Source organism: Rhea americana, unplaced genomic scaffold (genome assembly GCF_003343005.1).
Source record: "Rhea americana isolate MKP2758 unplaced genomic scaffold, rheAme1 scaffold_90, whole genome shotgun sequence".
NCBI lineage: Eukaryota > Metazoa > Chordata > Aves > Rheiformes > Rheidae > Rhea > Rhea americana.
In genome coordinates, this window is record NW_028187089.1 from 1,314,982 (window position 1) to 1,327,169 (window position 12,188).

The 12,188-nt window shown below is 45.5% G+C and overlaps 1 protein-coding gene across 1 annotated transcript; it reads right to left on the minus strand.

Moving 5' to 3' along the window:
- Positions 1–1,302: 1,302 nt before the first annotated feature.
- Positions 1,303–11,609, minus strand: AMER1 (APC membrane recruitment protein 1). Its single transcript, XM_085324227.1, is given in 3 exon segments — positions 1,303–7,784; positions 7,787–7,804; positions 8,071–11,609. Coding segments are annotated over 3 exon segments (3,528 nt in total). The 5' UTR covers positions 11,521–11,609; the 3' UTR covers positions 1,303–7,724.
- Between the last annotated feature and the right edge of the window lie 579 nt (positions 11,610–12,188).

The window sequence follows — 12,188 nt, forward strand, 5'->3', positions numbered from 1 at the left end:
AGGTTTTTTGAAACAGCCGCTGGACAATAGCAGAGAAAGATTAGATGGCTCTGGTCTTGTCTTCTCCCTGCTCTACCTCATCTTTCATTCTGACACACGCTTTCCATTCCCAGCTACAGAATTTTGAACATCATCATGCAAAGCAATGCTGGAGACTCCGTTAATTAAAATAGATTTGGTGAATATGTCCTTGCATTTCTGTATCAGCTACTAGCTGATGGGGAAATGCAGTCACCTTCACTAGTCCAGAATCACAAATGCATTTGCGAGCATACCCCTTTGCTTAAAGGTGAGAGAAGGGCACTCCAAAATCCCTGGTTGGGGGGAAACCAGGAAAGAGGGGTRCAGCAGAGCCACAGCTTGGAGACTTACAGGGGGAAACTACTGCTTAGATAGTCCCACTGATTCCCTCTCAGAAATGCTTATTGCACAGTAAAAACATCCACCCAGGGAGCTGTAATTAGCAGTGTGACTGTGCAAGTATACATGAGTAGTAAAGGTTCAGACCACTGGTGACGGAAGCAAGTTTATCAGACAGCCAGTGTATCCATAAACCGAGTGGTAAATGCTATTAAATGCTTTTCTCCACCCAAATTAAAACTATTCCATCAACCCATTGCTTCATACCATCCCTTCTATTCAAAGAACTGTACTTGCTGGATCAACACGTTGGCTGGTGTATAGCAAGGTGCAGAAGGGGAGGCAAAGCAGTCACTGGTTTTCTTATTCCTGAAGAAGCAACCAAGAAACTCCCCTGTATTTTGCTCTATTTCACTGAAAGGAAACAAGCCCAATTAGGCCCCGCGCTGAAGCACCGCAATGCGCCTGCTTGCCAACAGCTGCTGACACCTTGCAAGCCTGGACCCAAACCAGCAATGTTTCACSGACTCAGCTGGTGAAGCCAGTGATCTGTTCTCCTCTTCACACATGCCCGAGTCCTGGCTAGCGCCCGCACAGCAACAGTACTCAAGAAATAAAGAGAGAAAAAAAATCTGACTTTCAGAGGCGGTGCCTTAAGCGGCGGTTAATCTGCAGAGTTAGTTTAACAGAGCATAGTTYGGCTGGGGAATGTGCATTACAGGCTAGCCAAACAGACCAGCGGCATGCTGTGTTCTCCAAGCACGTCCTTTTTGCCTTCACAAAGCCACTTTGCTTTCATATAACCGAGAGGTAGGAGGGAGAGAAAAGAAATAAGAAACTGAGTATTAAAAAAAAAAAAAAAAAAAAAAAAAAAAAAAAAAAAAAAAAAAAAAAAAAAAAAAAAAAAAAAAAAAANCACAGAAAAGAAAACCACAAGTGAAATAGGATATTCTCTAAAAACCTGAAGTTTATTCATTAGAATGCAGTGAAAGGAACATTCAATTTAAAACACAGTCAATACATTAAAAAGTTTAAAGAACTAGTAGCAATGAGACCGGAAAAAAACAAACCAAAATCAAAACAAAACAGAAACAAAAACAAGTCAGTCATCTAGTAGGGGCAGGAGAGAAACTAGCTGCCCTCCACCAGGCCAAGCTGTTGAGCCCAAAGGGGAGCCCCGGCTGCTCCGAGCGGTGTTTGGAGAACCTTCTTCTGCAGCTAGCTTCAGAGGGTGACAGCAGAGGGAAAGCACGGGGCAGCCTGGGAAAAGGGCCGCTTCTTTAGAACTGAAAGACTTTTCTAGATTTTAATTTATCACTTCACCCAAATGCAGCTTCTTTCATTTCTTTCACCACAAGAAGGCCATCTTGCAAAAGAGGCAGCGGAAGGACGAGGCTTGGCCATCGCACCGGAATGTTTGAGAACCAGGGGAATGCGCACGGAGGAAGTGCCCGGCCACGGCAGGAGATGGGCCGGCTAAGCTGAAGATCTTTTTGATTTCTAGGGTAATACAACACTGGAGAAAAACGTAGGTAGTCCCATTTGACTTAACGCAGCTCGGTGCACAGTTAAGAGCTGCGTATGAGACAAGGGAGCTTCAAATTAAGGGGCTGGGGGAATGTAAAATGCGGCATGGAACGTTTGCCAAGCAACCTGCTATCCAGTCCCTCTTCCAGGAAGAACACAGGCAAACCCATTTAAAAAGCAACAAAAAAGAGCACTGTTAGGTTAAGAGCTACTTAATTAAAAGAGGTAAAAATCCACAGAGCCAAATGTCTCAGCTACAGTTGCCATTTCTGCTCCTGTTGGTCAGGAAGGAGCAGGGAGCAATGAGGGGAGGAAAAAAGATCTGCTTCCAGCTGTAATCTTTTAGCGTTTCAGCATTTTATTTTCCTTTTTGCCCTACATTGTTTGACATTGTTCTCTTCCACCCAATTAATCAACCTGACCTTCTTCTGCAGAGGAGTTATGTCAGCCCTTAAACCCCCACACAGGGCTGCAAACTCTGCAGGGGCACAACTTACAGAGTCAAGTAAACAAAACAACACATTCATTTAACTAAAAATAAAAGCAAAAAACAAAAACAACCACATCAACAAGTGTTAGGTTTCAGCTTACCAGAAGTGCTCCTTTTAATTATGATTGCTAGACAGAGTTCCCAAAATCTAAGGCAGTACTGTGCGCAGAAGAATCTTTCACTCAYGTTGGCAATGCAGACAACACAGCATTGGAGCTACTGAGACTCCAGACCAGCAAAACAGGAGAGAGAAGGTGGAAAGTCCCTCTATTCCCATTCAAATTGCAGGATTGTTTCAAGAGCTATTTGTAAATATAGAGAAGGCAATGCTCTCCACACAAGGGGGAAAGCTGCTGCTGGCCTAAGTTAATATCTCTAGCTCAGGCTAGCATACAGAGCAGCACTGAGTAGTTACACTTGCAYCCCTCATGGCCTTCTGCAACAACTGTAAATTCCTTTTTGAAGGACACCCACGCACTTTCCCTGCTCTGCTCACGGTACTTCTGTCTGCAGAGGAAAGAGTTGCGCAGAAGAAGCTGTTCTGCACCTGTGTCCAGACACGAGCTCCTTCTACCAGGCCCAGACCCGGCCCAAATAAATCTGGCCTGGGAGCACAAAGGAAAGAGGAACTTTCCCACCAGTTTCAAGATAGCACCAGGCACCAACCAACAGCATCTTCTGCCACTACAAGGGCAGTGACTTATGGGAGCAGGATTCTCTGTGCTTCAAGAGAAGCCCCAACTCTGAATAAAATAAACAAGCAAAACAAGAGTCCCAAATGAAATCTACGGTTTTCCAGTTTAAAGACAGCCAACAATACTTTCAGGGGGATATCACCACAATACACAAATTCAGATTAAAAACAAAGCTAAAAAACAGTGGAAAAGTGTGACAAACCAGTAATAAAACAAAGACATCTTAGCAGTGTATGCATTGGTAATGTACTGGCTTCTGATTTTCAGAACGAGAACTTCATATAAAGTTGAGGAGCATGTTACACAAGGATATTAGAAGCAAGATGGTTTTCTTCCATTGCACAGGCAGTGGCAGCAGCAGTGACAGCAACAATTGCCATTTCTCCATTAGAACTGTAAACCACATCATTTTACAACACAATGTACATGAGTAAAAGAACAGTCCATAAATTTTCCCCATGAATATAAAATGCAAAACTATACAAAAATAGATAAAATTGACAATTTTCTTATGTATATAAAAAACAAAAAAAACCCAAATCCCCAAAATGCAATACAGAATTGCTTGGTAGACTGACCCAGATGTCAGTGGTTTAACCTGCAAGTTAATAGCCACAATTCACCATTTTGAGTCAAGGTCTTTCATTCAAGGGGCATATTCAGTTAAATACCATGAGGTTTGGAGATTTGTGGGGTTTTTTAACGTCGTGGCAAGACAATTTGCTTTTCCTGACTTTTATGACTCACTACTGGCTCAAAAGACCTCATCTTCATCAAAAGCTGCAACTACTACYCTTAAATTTAGGCTCATTAGGTAAGTCTACATTTTACCAGGTTAAAAAACAACAACTTCTTCCAGATATCACTAAAATGGCTGCAGTTCTAACTGAGAAGTCAAACTCATTCCATCTTATCCGCAATACAAGGACTCAGGTTGGAAATTTTTCTCCATCAGGTTTAATGGAAAATTGTACTTGTAAACGTTAGAAGATCGGCAGTAGTGTAAGAGCAAACGCTCACACCTCCAAAAGCTTATGGTCAAAAAGAGCTTCTCAGGCTGACAGAGTGCCCTTCTCATATTAGAAGGCAGCRATGGATCTATCCCACCCAAATCTGACAACACACTTGCTCAAAACACTCTCCCCTACGCCCAACGCTCATTCTAGTGGGTTTCAGTAAAGAGAGCCACTAGGTGTACCTAGTGATCATCAGACAGCCTCCTGAATTAGAGAAAGGACAAGGGATCACACTTAAATCTTATCCCTTCATGCCARGATTCACTGCTTCTGAAAGGAAAAAAAAGTGCACAAGTTCCCCGTCCCCCGCCCAGTGCCTCAAATTTTGACCTTGCAGCCGTGAAAAGTCTCTCCTAGAGCCACGGGGGGACAAGAACAAGATGCAGGAGCTTGTATTTGGCACTTGATAAAAACGAGCAACGTGAGCCAAGAAGGTGCAACAGAGTCCCAGATTGCCTTGGGATTCCAGCCACTACAACCCCTCTCCTTCCTCAGCAGAGCTTAGGAGTGAGCAGGGCAAATGGTTACAACATAAAAGCAGGGCTTCTGGAATGTCTTTCACTTTCTCAAACAGCATTTAAGGAGTTGCAGCTCRTCACTGCACCCTCTTAAAGGCATTTCTGTATTTAGGAAGCATTACAGCCCCTTTATGATTATAGGGAAGATCTGGTCCCATTTATTCCTTGGCAGACATATTTTAGGAACAACAGTACATCAGGCAATGAAATCCAATCTCTCTGTAGCAATGAGAGTTTACAGACTGTGTTAGTATATTGAAAATTCTTATTTCTTTGGGTTAATGGGGTAGAATACTCCAATAATCCAGTAAATTAGCTCTAAAATGCTTTTAGAAATCTCATTTTATATCAGTAGATATCTGCTTCATTTAGTTCAAATCAAATTAGGAGGACAAACCTTTGGTATTAAGTCAGATTATCAAGTCTTGGCTGTATTGCTTTCACACATTAGAGTCTAAAAACTGTTTTCAATAAGTCTTTCTATTACGTACCTACAACCAAAATAATTATTATTAGAGACATGCATTTGCAACTGAACATTCATTTTTAGCACTGAGACACTTTCATTCTTCACCAAACTTTGGCAAAGGCTGCACCATTTATAAACAAAATGCTGAGCAAAACCCCTATAATCCACAAGATGCCTTTGGTGACACGCTAAAATATGATAAAAGTGTAATTAAAAAAAAAAATCTGTAAGAGGCTGCTGCTCAAGCCAAGCAAGTATTGTGAACATCTATTTGTGTTACAACAACTCCAGTGTTGCTGGCAATATCTGCTAATGATCTGTTGCGCATGGYAGTGGGTGCAACGGACCTCAGCTACGATGCTGAGATTTGAACCTGTGCTTACTCAAGCAAAAGGGAGGCCTTGAGCTGTCCCATTCCAATTAGGTGTATTAATTATCAGACACTCTCAACCCTGATTCGTGGGGCACTGACGCACGTGCTCCCACGCTGCCCTAAGTAAGGATTCCTTCCCAGATCAGGAGAGAAGACTGCAGCAACAACCTTGGAGCCAAGGTGACCTTTCATTAGCTAAACACGTTATCCTGTTCACATAAGGGAATCAGATGACAGAGCACCATGCGAATCGACTCAGTGMAGTAATGAAAACACACACTTGCCACTACGGACGGCAGTGTCAAGCATAATTAAGAGCTGACGGTGTCCCATGAAATCCTTTTCACTACAACGGGGCTGCACAGAGGGAAGGAAGAAAAACGTGGCACAGCAGGTTCCCACAGYGACACTGCAGCAGCACCAGCACAGTAACGCTGAGGAACAAAGGTTTAATCCCAGGGACACTCAGATGGGTGTACTCTAGCCTCTACYCTCAGGATTCTGTTCAGAAAATGAACACGTAAATGGAATCGCCAAAAAGYGAAGCCTGGTCTTGCCCTTCTTTGCTCCTGCACAGATGCACAATGGCAGGATATTAGAAAGTCTCTTCTCTGTAAGAAATATTAGGATCTCACTTTTCTGGAAAAAAAACAAAGTAAAATAACCTCTCCCCTGCCATGGTCTTTGTGCCTTGGTACTCTATAAACACAGTGATGCCAGGGAACTGCTTACTTTTCCAGCTGGAGCCACATCTGTAATTAGGTTATGGATCTAGAGAGCAGCACTCAGTTATCTGCTGGATCATAAACAGCTGGAGTCAGCAATGAAAAATCAAGTCAGGGCTGAGCAGACCCACCATTCCCCCCCCTCACCCAACTTGCTAAATGACTCCAAACATGGGAGAACATCGTGCTAGTTCCATTTCTTTTTGTTTGCTTTTTTTAATGCTACAAACTCTGCCGCAAAGAAAAGTGGAGAAGGAGTCCGAGACTCATAACTCATCACTAGCTGAATTAAAATCAGAATACAGAACTTTTGACAGAAGTAGAAAGAGGCTTCATAAGGTACAGAAAGGAAGGTCTGTTTTGGAGACAAATATATGAGAGATCAACAGGGATACAGGAGACTTCTTCAGGAAAGGTACGAGCTCAACAGCCTGAAATAGATGTTTCCAAGAGCTCATACAGCCTCTTCCAAACAAAGTGCATCTCCTTAGCTCATTTCCCTCCTCCACACTCCTTGAAAGAGGCAAAAAGAAAAAAAAAATCAAACAACTGCAGCAACCTCCAGCGTTTTCTGTTCCCTCCAGTTAGGAGGGAGAAGTTGTGAAGCCTAATTTAGGCTGTGTTACATCCTGTATTCCAWCGAACAGAATACTTTCTTCATGAGAGTTTATGCAAAGAAAACAAACACAAAATAAAAAAAAAATCCACAAAACTTCCTTTTGAAGAAAGTAACAGCATCTGCAACTTCACAGCTACAGGCACGAGCCAAATTTAGCTTATTTCAAACCTGCTACATGTGCCCCATGGCCTGGGAGAGGCTAGGAATGTGGGACAAAGCAAAAGCAAAGGTTTCCATTGAAGATTATGCAGCATGGGAACAGACCACTACAAAGAAAAAGGGATTGACACTTTGTTCTTAAAAGGGACACCATCAACAGAAAAGTCTCTCTGAGTGTTGTATTTTAAGTGAATTAAAACTAGAACTGGAAAGTGTTATCAGCACACACACAAAAGCTCCTTCTTTCCTTTTGGGCAAGGGGAAAAAAAAAGTAACAGTAAAGTTCCCCTTTCAGCTGAATTACTTCCCTTCCTTGCTCTCCCTCAAAATAACCCACATACTTCCTCTCAGTTGCACCAACTCAAGAACTCACCAAGATGGAAGACAGTAAAAGTCTGTCCAAGATGGAACGTTTCACAGGGGTGACAAGTAAATAACTGCTTTGGAGAGTTCTCCCAAGACTTGCTTCCCTAGTTCCAATGATGGAGTGGTCATTTCAGGAACGCACCTAGAGTACTCTGACACATTCTGCCCCGGTCTCCCCCTTTTTGCTTCACACACAGTCGTGGTGCGAGATCCCTAAACACGCARAAGTAGCTATTCACAATCAACACACGCAAAGCAAGCTCCCAGGGCARTAACATTTCTCAATCTTTTAAAATCATAAAACTCCAGCTTCATTTCTCTGTTTTGAAGTTGATGGTGTCCCTTTAGTTAAATCTGCAGAAAACAAACCTGCCGTACTAGAAATGTGTCCATTTCCAGATTTTATTCTAGCAGCAATGGGACTGAACACTGGGGCTGTTACCACATTCTGCACTGCGTATTGTGTTCAAGAGAGTGGTGGTCTGCACTGAAAGAAAAAAAAAAAAGTGCCTCGGTGTTAATCTATGAATCTAGGAGGTTGCATTAAAATCAAACCAAAGTACCTGCAGCAGCGCAGAAGGGCAGCAGCATGGAGACTATGTACTGCAGCTGCAAGAGAGTTCATCTTTGTTGGCCCAGTACTAAATTAAAGTCACTCATCAATGTTCACTTGCTTCCCCCCCCAAACCCATCCCTGTTAACCCTTTGTCACCCTCCCCGGCCACCCCCAAGAAGCTATTTGGCTACTGTTACATTCACTGTAGTGCTTTGACAGCYCACAGGCAGCACGTTGCCCTGTGCAGCCCTCCCTTTCAGCAGCTCTCTGCTGCCGCTTCCGTACAGCTCTGCAAAGCAGGCTGGGCTTTTTAAGGTTTCAGTGTTGTCATCGTGAAACTGGGGCATTCCCTGTGTGACACCAACAGGTTTGCACTTGGCTGGTTTCTCAGGGGACTGAGAAAAACTAAAGCTCTGCGGTGAATCAGACTCCRTTTCTCCCAGCGGTAACACACGAGCAAGCTTTTTGGCCATGACTTCTCCATGATACCTATAGGAACCAGACACCTCCTGGGACTGTCTCGTGTCAGCCTGCAGAGGTAAATTGGATGGTCTGACCAGGTGCTTGCTAGGCTCTGTCTCTTGGGGCCTCCTGTCCAAAGTTTCTCTAGCATTGCTCCGGGAACGAGACAGAAAAGAGGAATCTATGTCTGGCTGCTCAGATGGCTCCCAGGTGCTCTCCATCACAGCAGCTCTGGCAGCTGGAGCAAAACCCCAGTGTTTCACCCTCTCAGAAGCCAGGTCAGTGTCGTACTGGAGATGCTGCAAGCCCGGCCAGCTCAACACGCCATCAACCTCTCCACCTTCAGGAGCAGACAGCTCAGCATCCCCTTTACTCCTGCTCTTTCTCACTTCATCAGAGTCCTTTTTGCCACTGTCCCATTTAGACCAAAGCTGGCACGGCTTAAGGCCATTCTTGGAAACCTGCAAGTCGGCAAGTTCAAACTCCAGGCTCTCTGTGTCGAGTGACCTGCTCCTCCTGTTAACAGAGAGTGGTGCTGGCATGGAAGGGCTCAGTCCATGGAGACGCAGGTGGCGGGGAAGGCTGGCAACACCCCAGTTACAACTCTGGAAGGAGCCGTGGGGGTACCCTGGGAACATTCTCTCGTCACATTCAGCAAATGACTCTTTCTGTATGTAGCTGTCATCAAAGGCATCAAAGGATGCGGCAATGTCCTCGTCAGCATTCATCTCAAGCTGCTGCTCACACTCCCCTTCTCCTTCTTGCTCCACATCAACAATGTCAAATGTGACCATGGTCGGGAGGACAGGAAGGTTCTGAGTGAAGGAAGAGCCAGAGTCAGAACTACCAAGGCTTTCAGAAAGGCTAGAAAAGAGGGTCCCGCTACTGGTGAACTCCACTAGAGCTTGTGAGAAGTTAACAGCATGTTCGGGTTCACATTCGCTTTCCGCCTGGGCTTCCCTGGCGGCTGTTTCCACTCCGTTGTGGTGTTCGCTCTGCAAGCAGCTATCATGCTCATGGTTTCTGTAGCTGGGGTACRTTCCCATTTTGGTTGGGGCTAACCCACTGTGGGGAGAACCCCCAAACACTGTATGATCCAGGCCAGAATCAAATGCAGTGTTGTTTTTCATCAGCTGAATAAGGCAACTTCCTTGGGCTTTTTGGCTGTTGTAACAGTTATCTGCACACAAAGTCCCTGGAAAATCCCTCCACTCTGGATTTTCAATTCTAGCCACTGAAACCCCACTATTCGTACTTCTGTTTGGAGCTTGAGAGGCAATCTGCTCACTACCAAGGCAACTCTGACTTTTGCCAATCAAGTTGGCTGCTCTAGTTTTACATTCAACATTCTGCTTTTCCCTGGGACACTTCTCTTTGCTAGGAACATCAAGTCGCTTCAAGGCTGGTTCCCTTTGGAGCTCCCAGTACAGCAGCTCTTTCTGAATGGCAGCTAGCCGCTCTTCTTCAGTTTCCATAACCCCACTTTTTTGACCCATCATCTGGATCAGGCTCTTCTCAGCAGGGATACAGAAGTCTAAGAAGTAGCTGAAGATCTCCGGATGAGACACTTTGCTCTCAAAAAGGGATTCTTCCCCCTGAGAGGGACTCATCAGTGTGTCATCAGGCTCATAAAACTCATAAAGTGCATCGCCACTGTAACTATCTCTGGGAAGACGATCCTTCTTGATCTCACCAAGCCCATCCCCAGCTTCATCCTCTGGCCCTGGCGTGGTGGAGTCATAATAACCCTCATCGCTGTTGGGTGCAGACTCCTGCTGGTCGCTCTGGGGTGTCAGGAGTTCAACGTCATCCATCCCCCCCGCAGCAAAAGGGTGGGCTTCCACCTTGTGCAAGCTATGTGTCTCTAACTTGCTACTCACCACTGGAGGTTCATGACTGCTCACAGCTGGAGGCAACTGGGCTTCATAGCTCCCGTCCCCTTCAGTGGTGCTGTCCCACATCTGCTGAAGGTACTCCTCTGCCTCCTCAGGCATGGCCATCTCCTCCCCACCTCCCTGGTATGTGACGAGGCAGGAGCTCCGTTTAGCAGCATCTCTGCTACGCTCCACAGAGATCGTGCTCTCAGCAATGCTGAGAATGTCAGGCTCAGCAATGATGTCCCCACAACCCGTGAGAGAATCAAAACTCTTAAGGGATGTGACATCTCCAAAAATGAGGCTTAGCTGGTCCCCAGAGTGTAATGAAGGAGGGTCGTTGTCTGCRAAGTCTGGATGAAGGGCCACAGGGAGGTGGCTACAATCAGACTCTGCGCAGACAACAGCATCAGCCTCTGATTTTGCATCTAGAAGATCCTTGTTCACAGATATCACTGCTGCATCCCCCTCAGAGCTATCTTTATCAGCCATGAGCCAGTCTGGCTCAGCAGTCTCTCCAAGGTTGGTTGTTGTGCCTACAGAGCAGCTGTCCTCAGAGTTCTCTGGGCAGGCAAGAGGGATAGGTCTGGGTCCTCCTCCCTCTGGAGCTTGTTGGGTTTCAGCTCCCATACCTTGAGTTTTGTTGGCCTCTTCTGCCAACCCTAACCCACTCCACCCAGGGAGCTCCGCTTTCTCACATTCAGCAGCTTTGCTCTTACGGTGACGCCGGATGCTGTTCAAAAGTCCCTTCAGGCCTTTTTTCGGCCTGGGAAAGGACAACGACTTGTCCCCATTGGGTTTTTTCTCACAGCCCTCAACACTCCCTGATGGAGAGCTGTCCTGCCTACTGAAATCAAACTTGACAGTGGTATCTATGGCCAAGTGAACGCTTTGAGAGCTTGGCAGYGGACAAGGATGTGAATCCCTGCTTCCATTCAAAGGGCTTTCCAACTGCACCCTGCTGCTCTCCTCATATGCAGCACCACTGATCCCATCATGGGTCTTACTTTTACTGAGACCCTTTTTGGGGGCTCCTTTCCCTTGGCTTTTGTTTCTGCCTCCAAAAAAACTTGGCAGTGTACATATACTCCTCTTCCCTCCAAACAGCTTGAAGGCAGTTTTCTTCAGCTTGCCAGGGGGGGCCTGAGGCTGCTGCTGCTGTTCCACAGCTGTGACAGAGGCATCRCTCCATTCAGACAGCCGTTCTCCTTCTCCGTTTTCCTCTGGCTGTTGGTCACTTCCCTTGCGTTGCCTGCAAATCACAGACTGAGACCTGGTCCTGACAGACTCCTCTGTGCAGTCCGTTTCCATGGCAGCTGTTAGGTTCAGGTATCTCTAGCTGGAAACAATGACCTCAGTAGCGGAGTCTTCTTCAGGGTGCATAGACTGAAGCATCATGACTGATCTAAAGCAAAGAAAGAAAGGAGACATGAGGAGACAGCAGCAGATGGCACAGTCACTTGAATAGGTGTAACAAGGCAAAAAGCTTCGACACCAGCTGGAACAGTAACTGCAAACACCTCTAAGAGCTTCTCGTCTTGCTCCTCCCATTAAAGCTTGGCATGAAAATATCATGCTGCTTATATTTACCAGTTTGCTAGACAGGGAGATCCACATGTATCCATTTGGCAGTAATATTGCTTCCTGAGGACAGGCAGATCTGACCTGAGCCACCTTGTTTTGAGAGCTGGCTCTCTCCAATTGGATCGACCTCACAACCTCTTATCGAAGTGGTAATTAGATCCAGTAATGAATGCCACAAAGCATGCGAAACAAGGCCTCGCCAAAGGGGCAAGGGACTGAAACCTGCCAAAATTTACTTCCAATTCTCCCAAACACAGCAGCAAAATACAGGAAGAACTTTGACAGGTAGTCAAACCAAGAAGCAGTCCTTTTAGTGTGTGTGTCTCCAAGAAGAGTGATTTACTCTACCTACTACTTTTCTGCACTAGACTTCATTTGTTTTTTAAATCATCTTT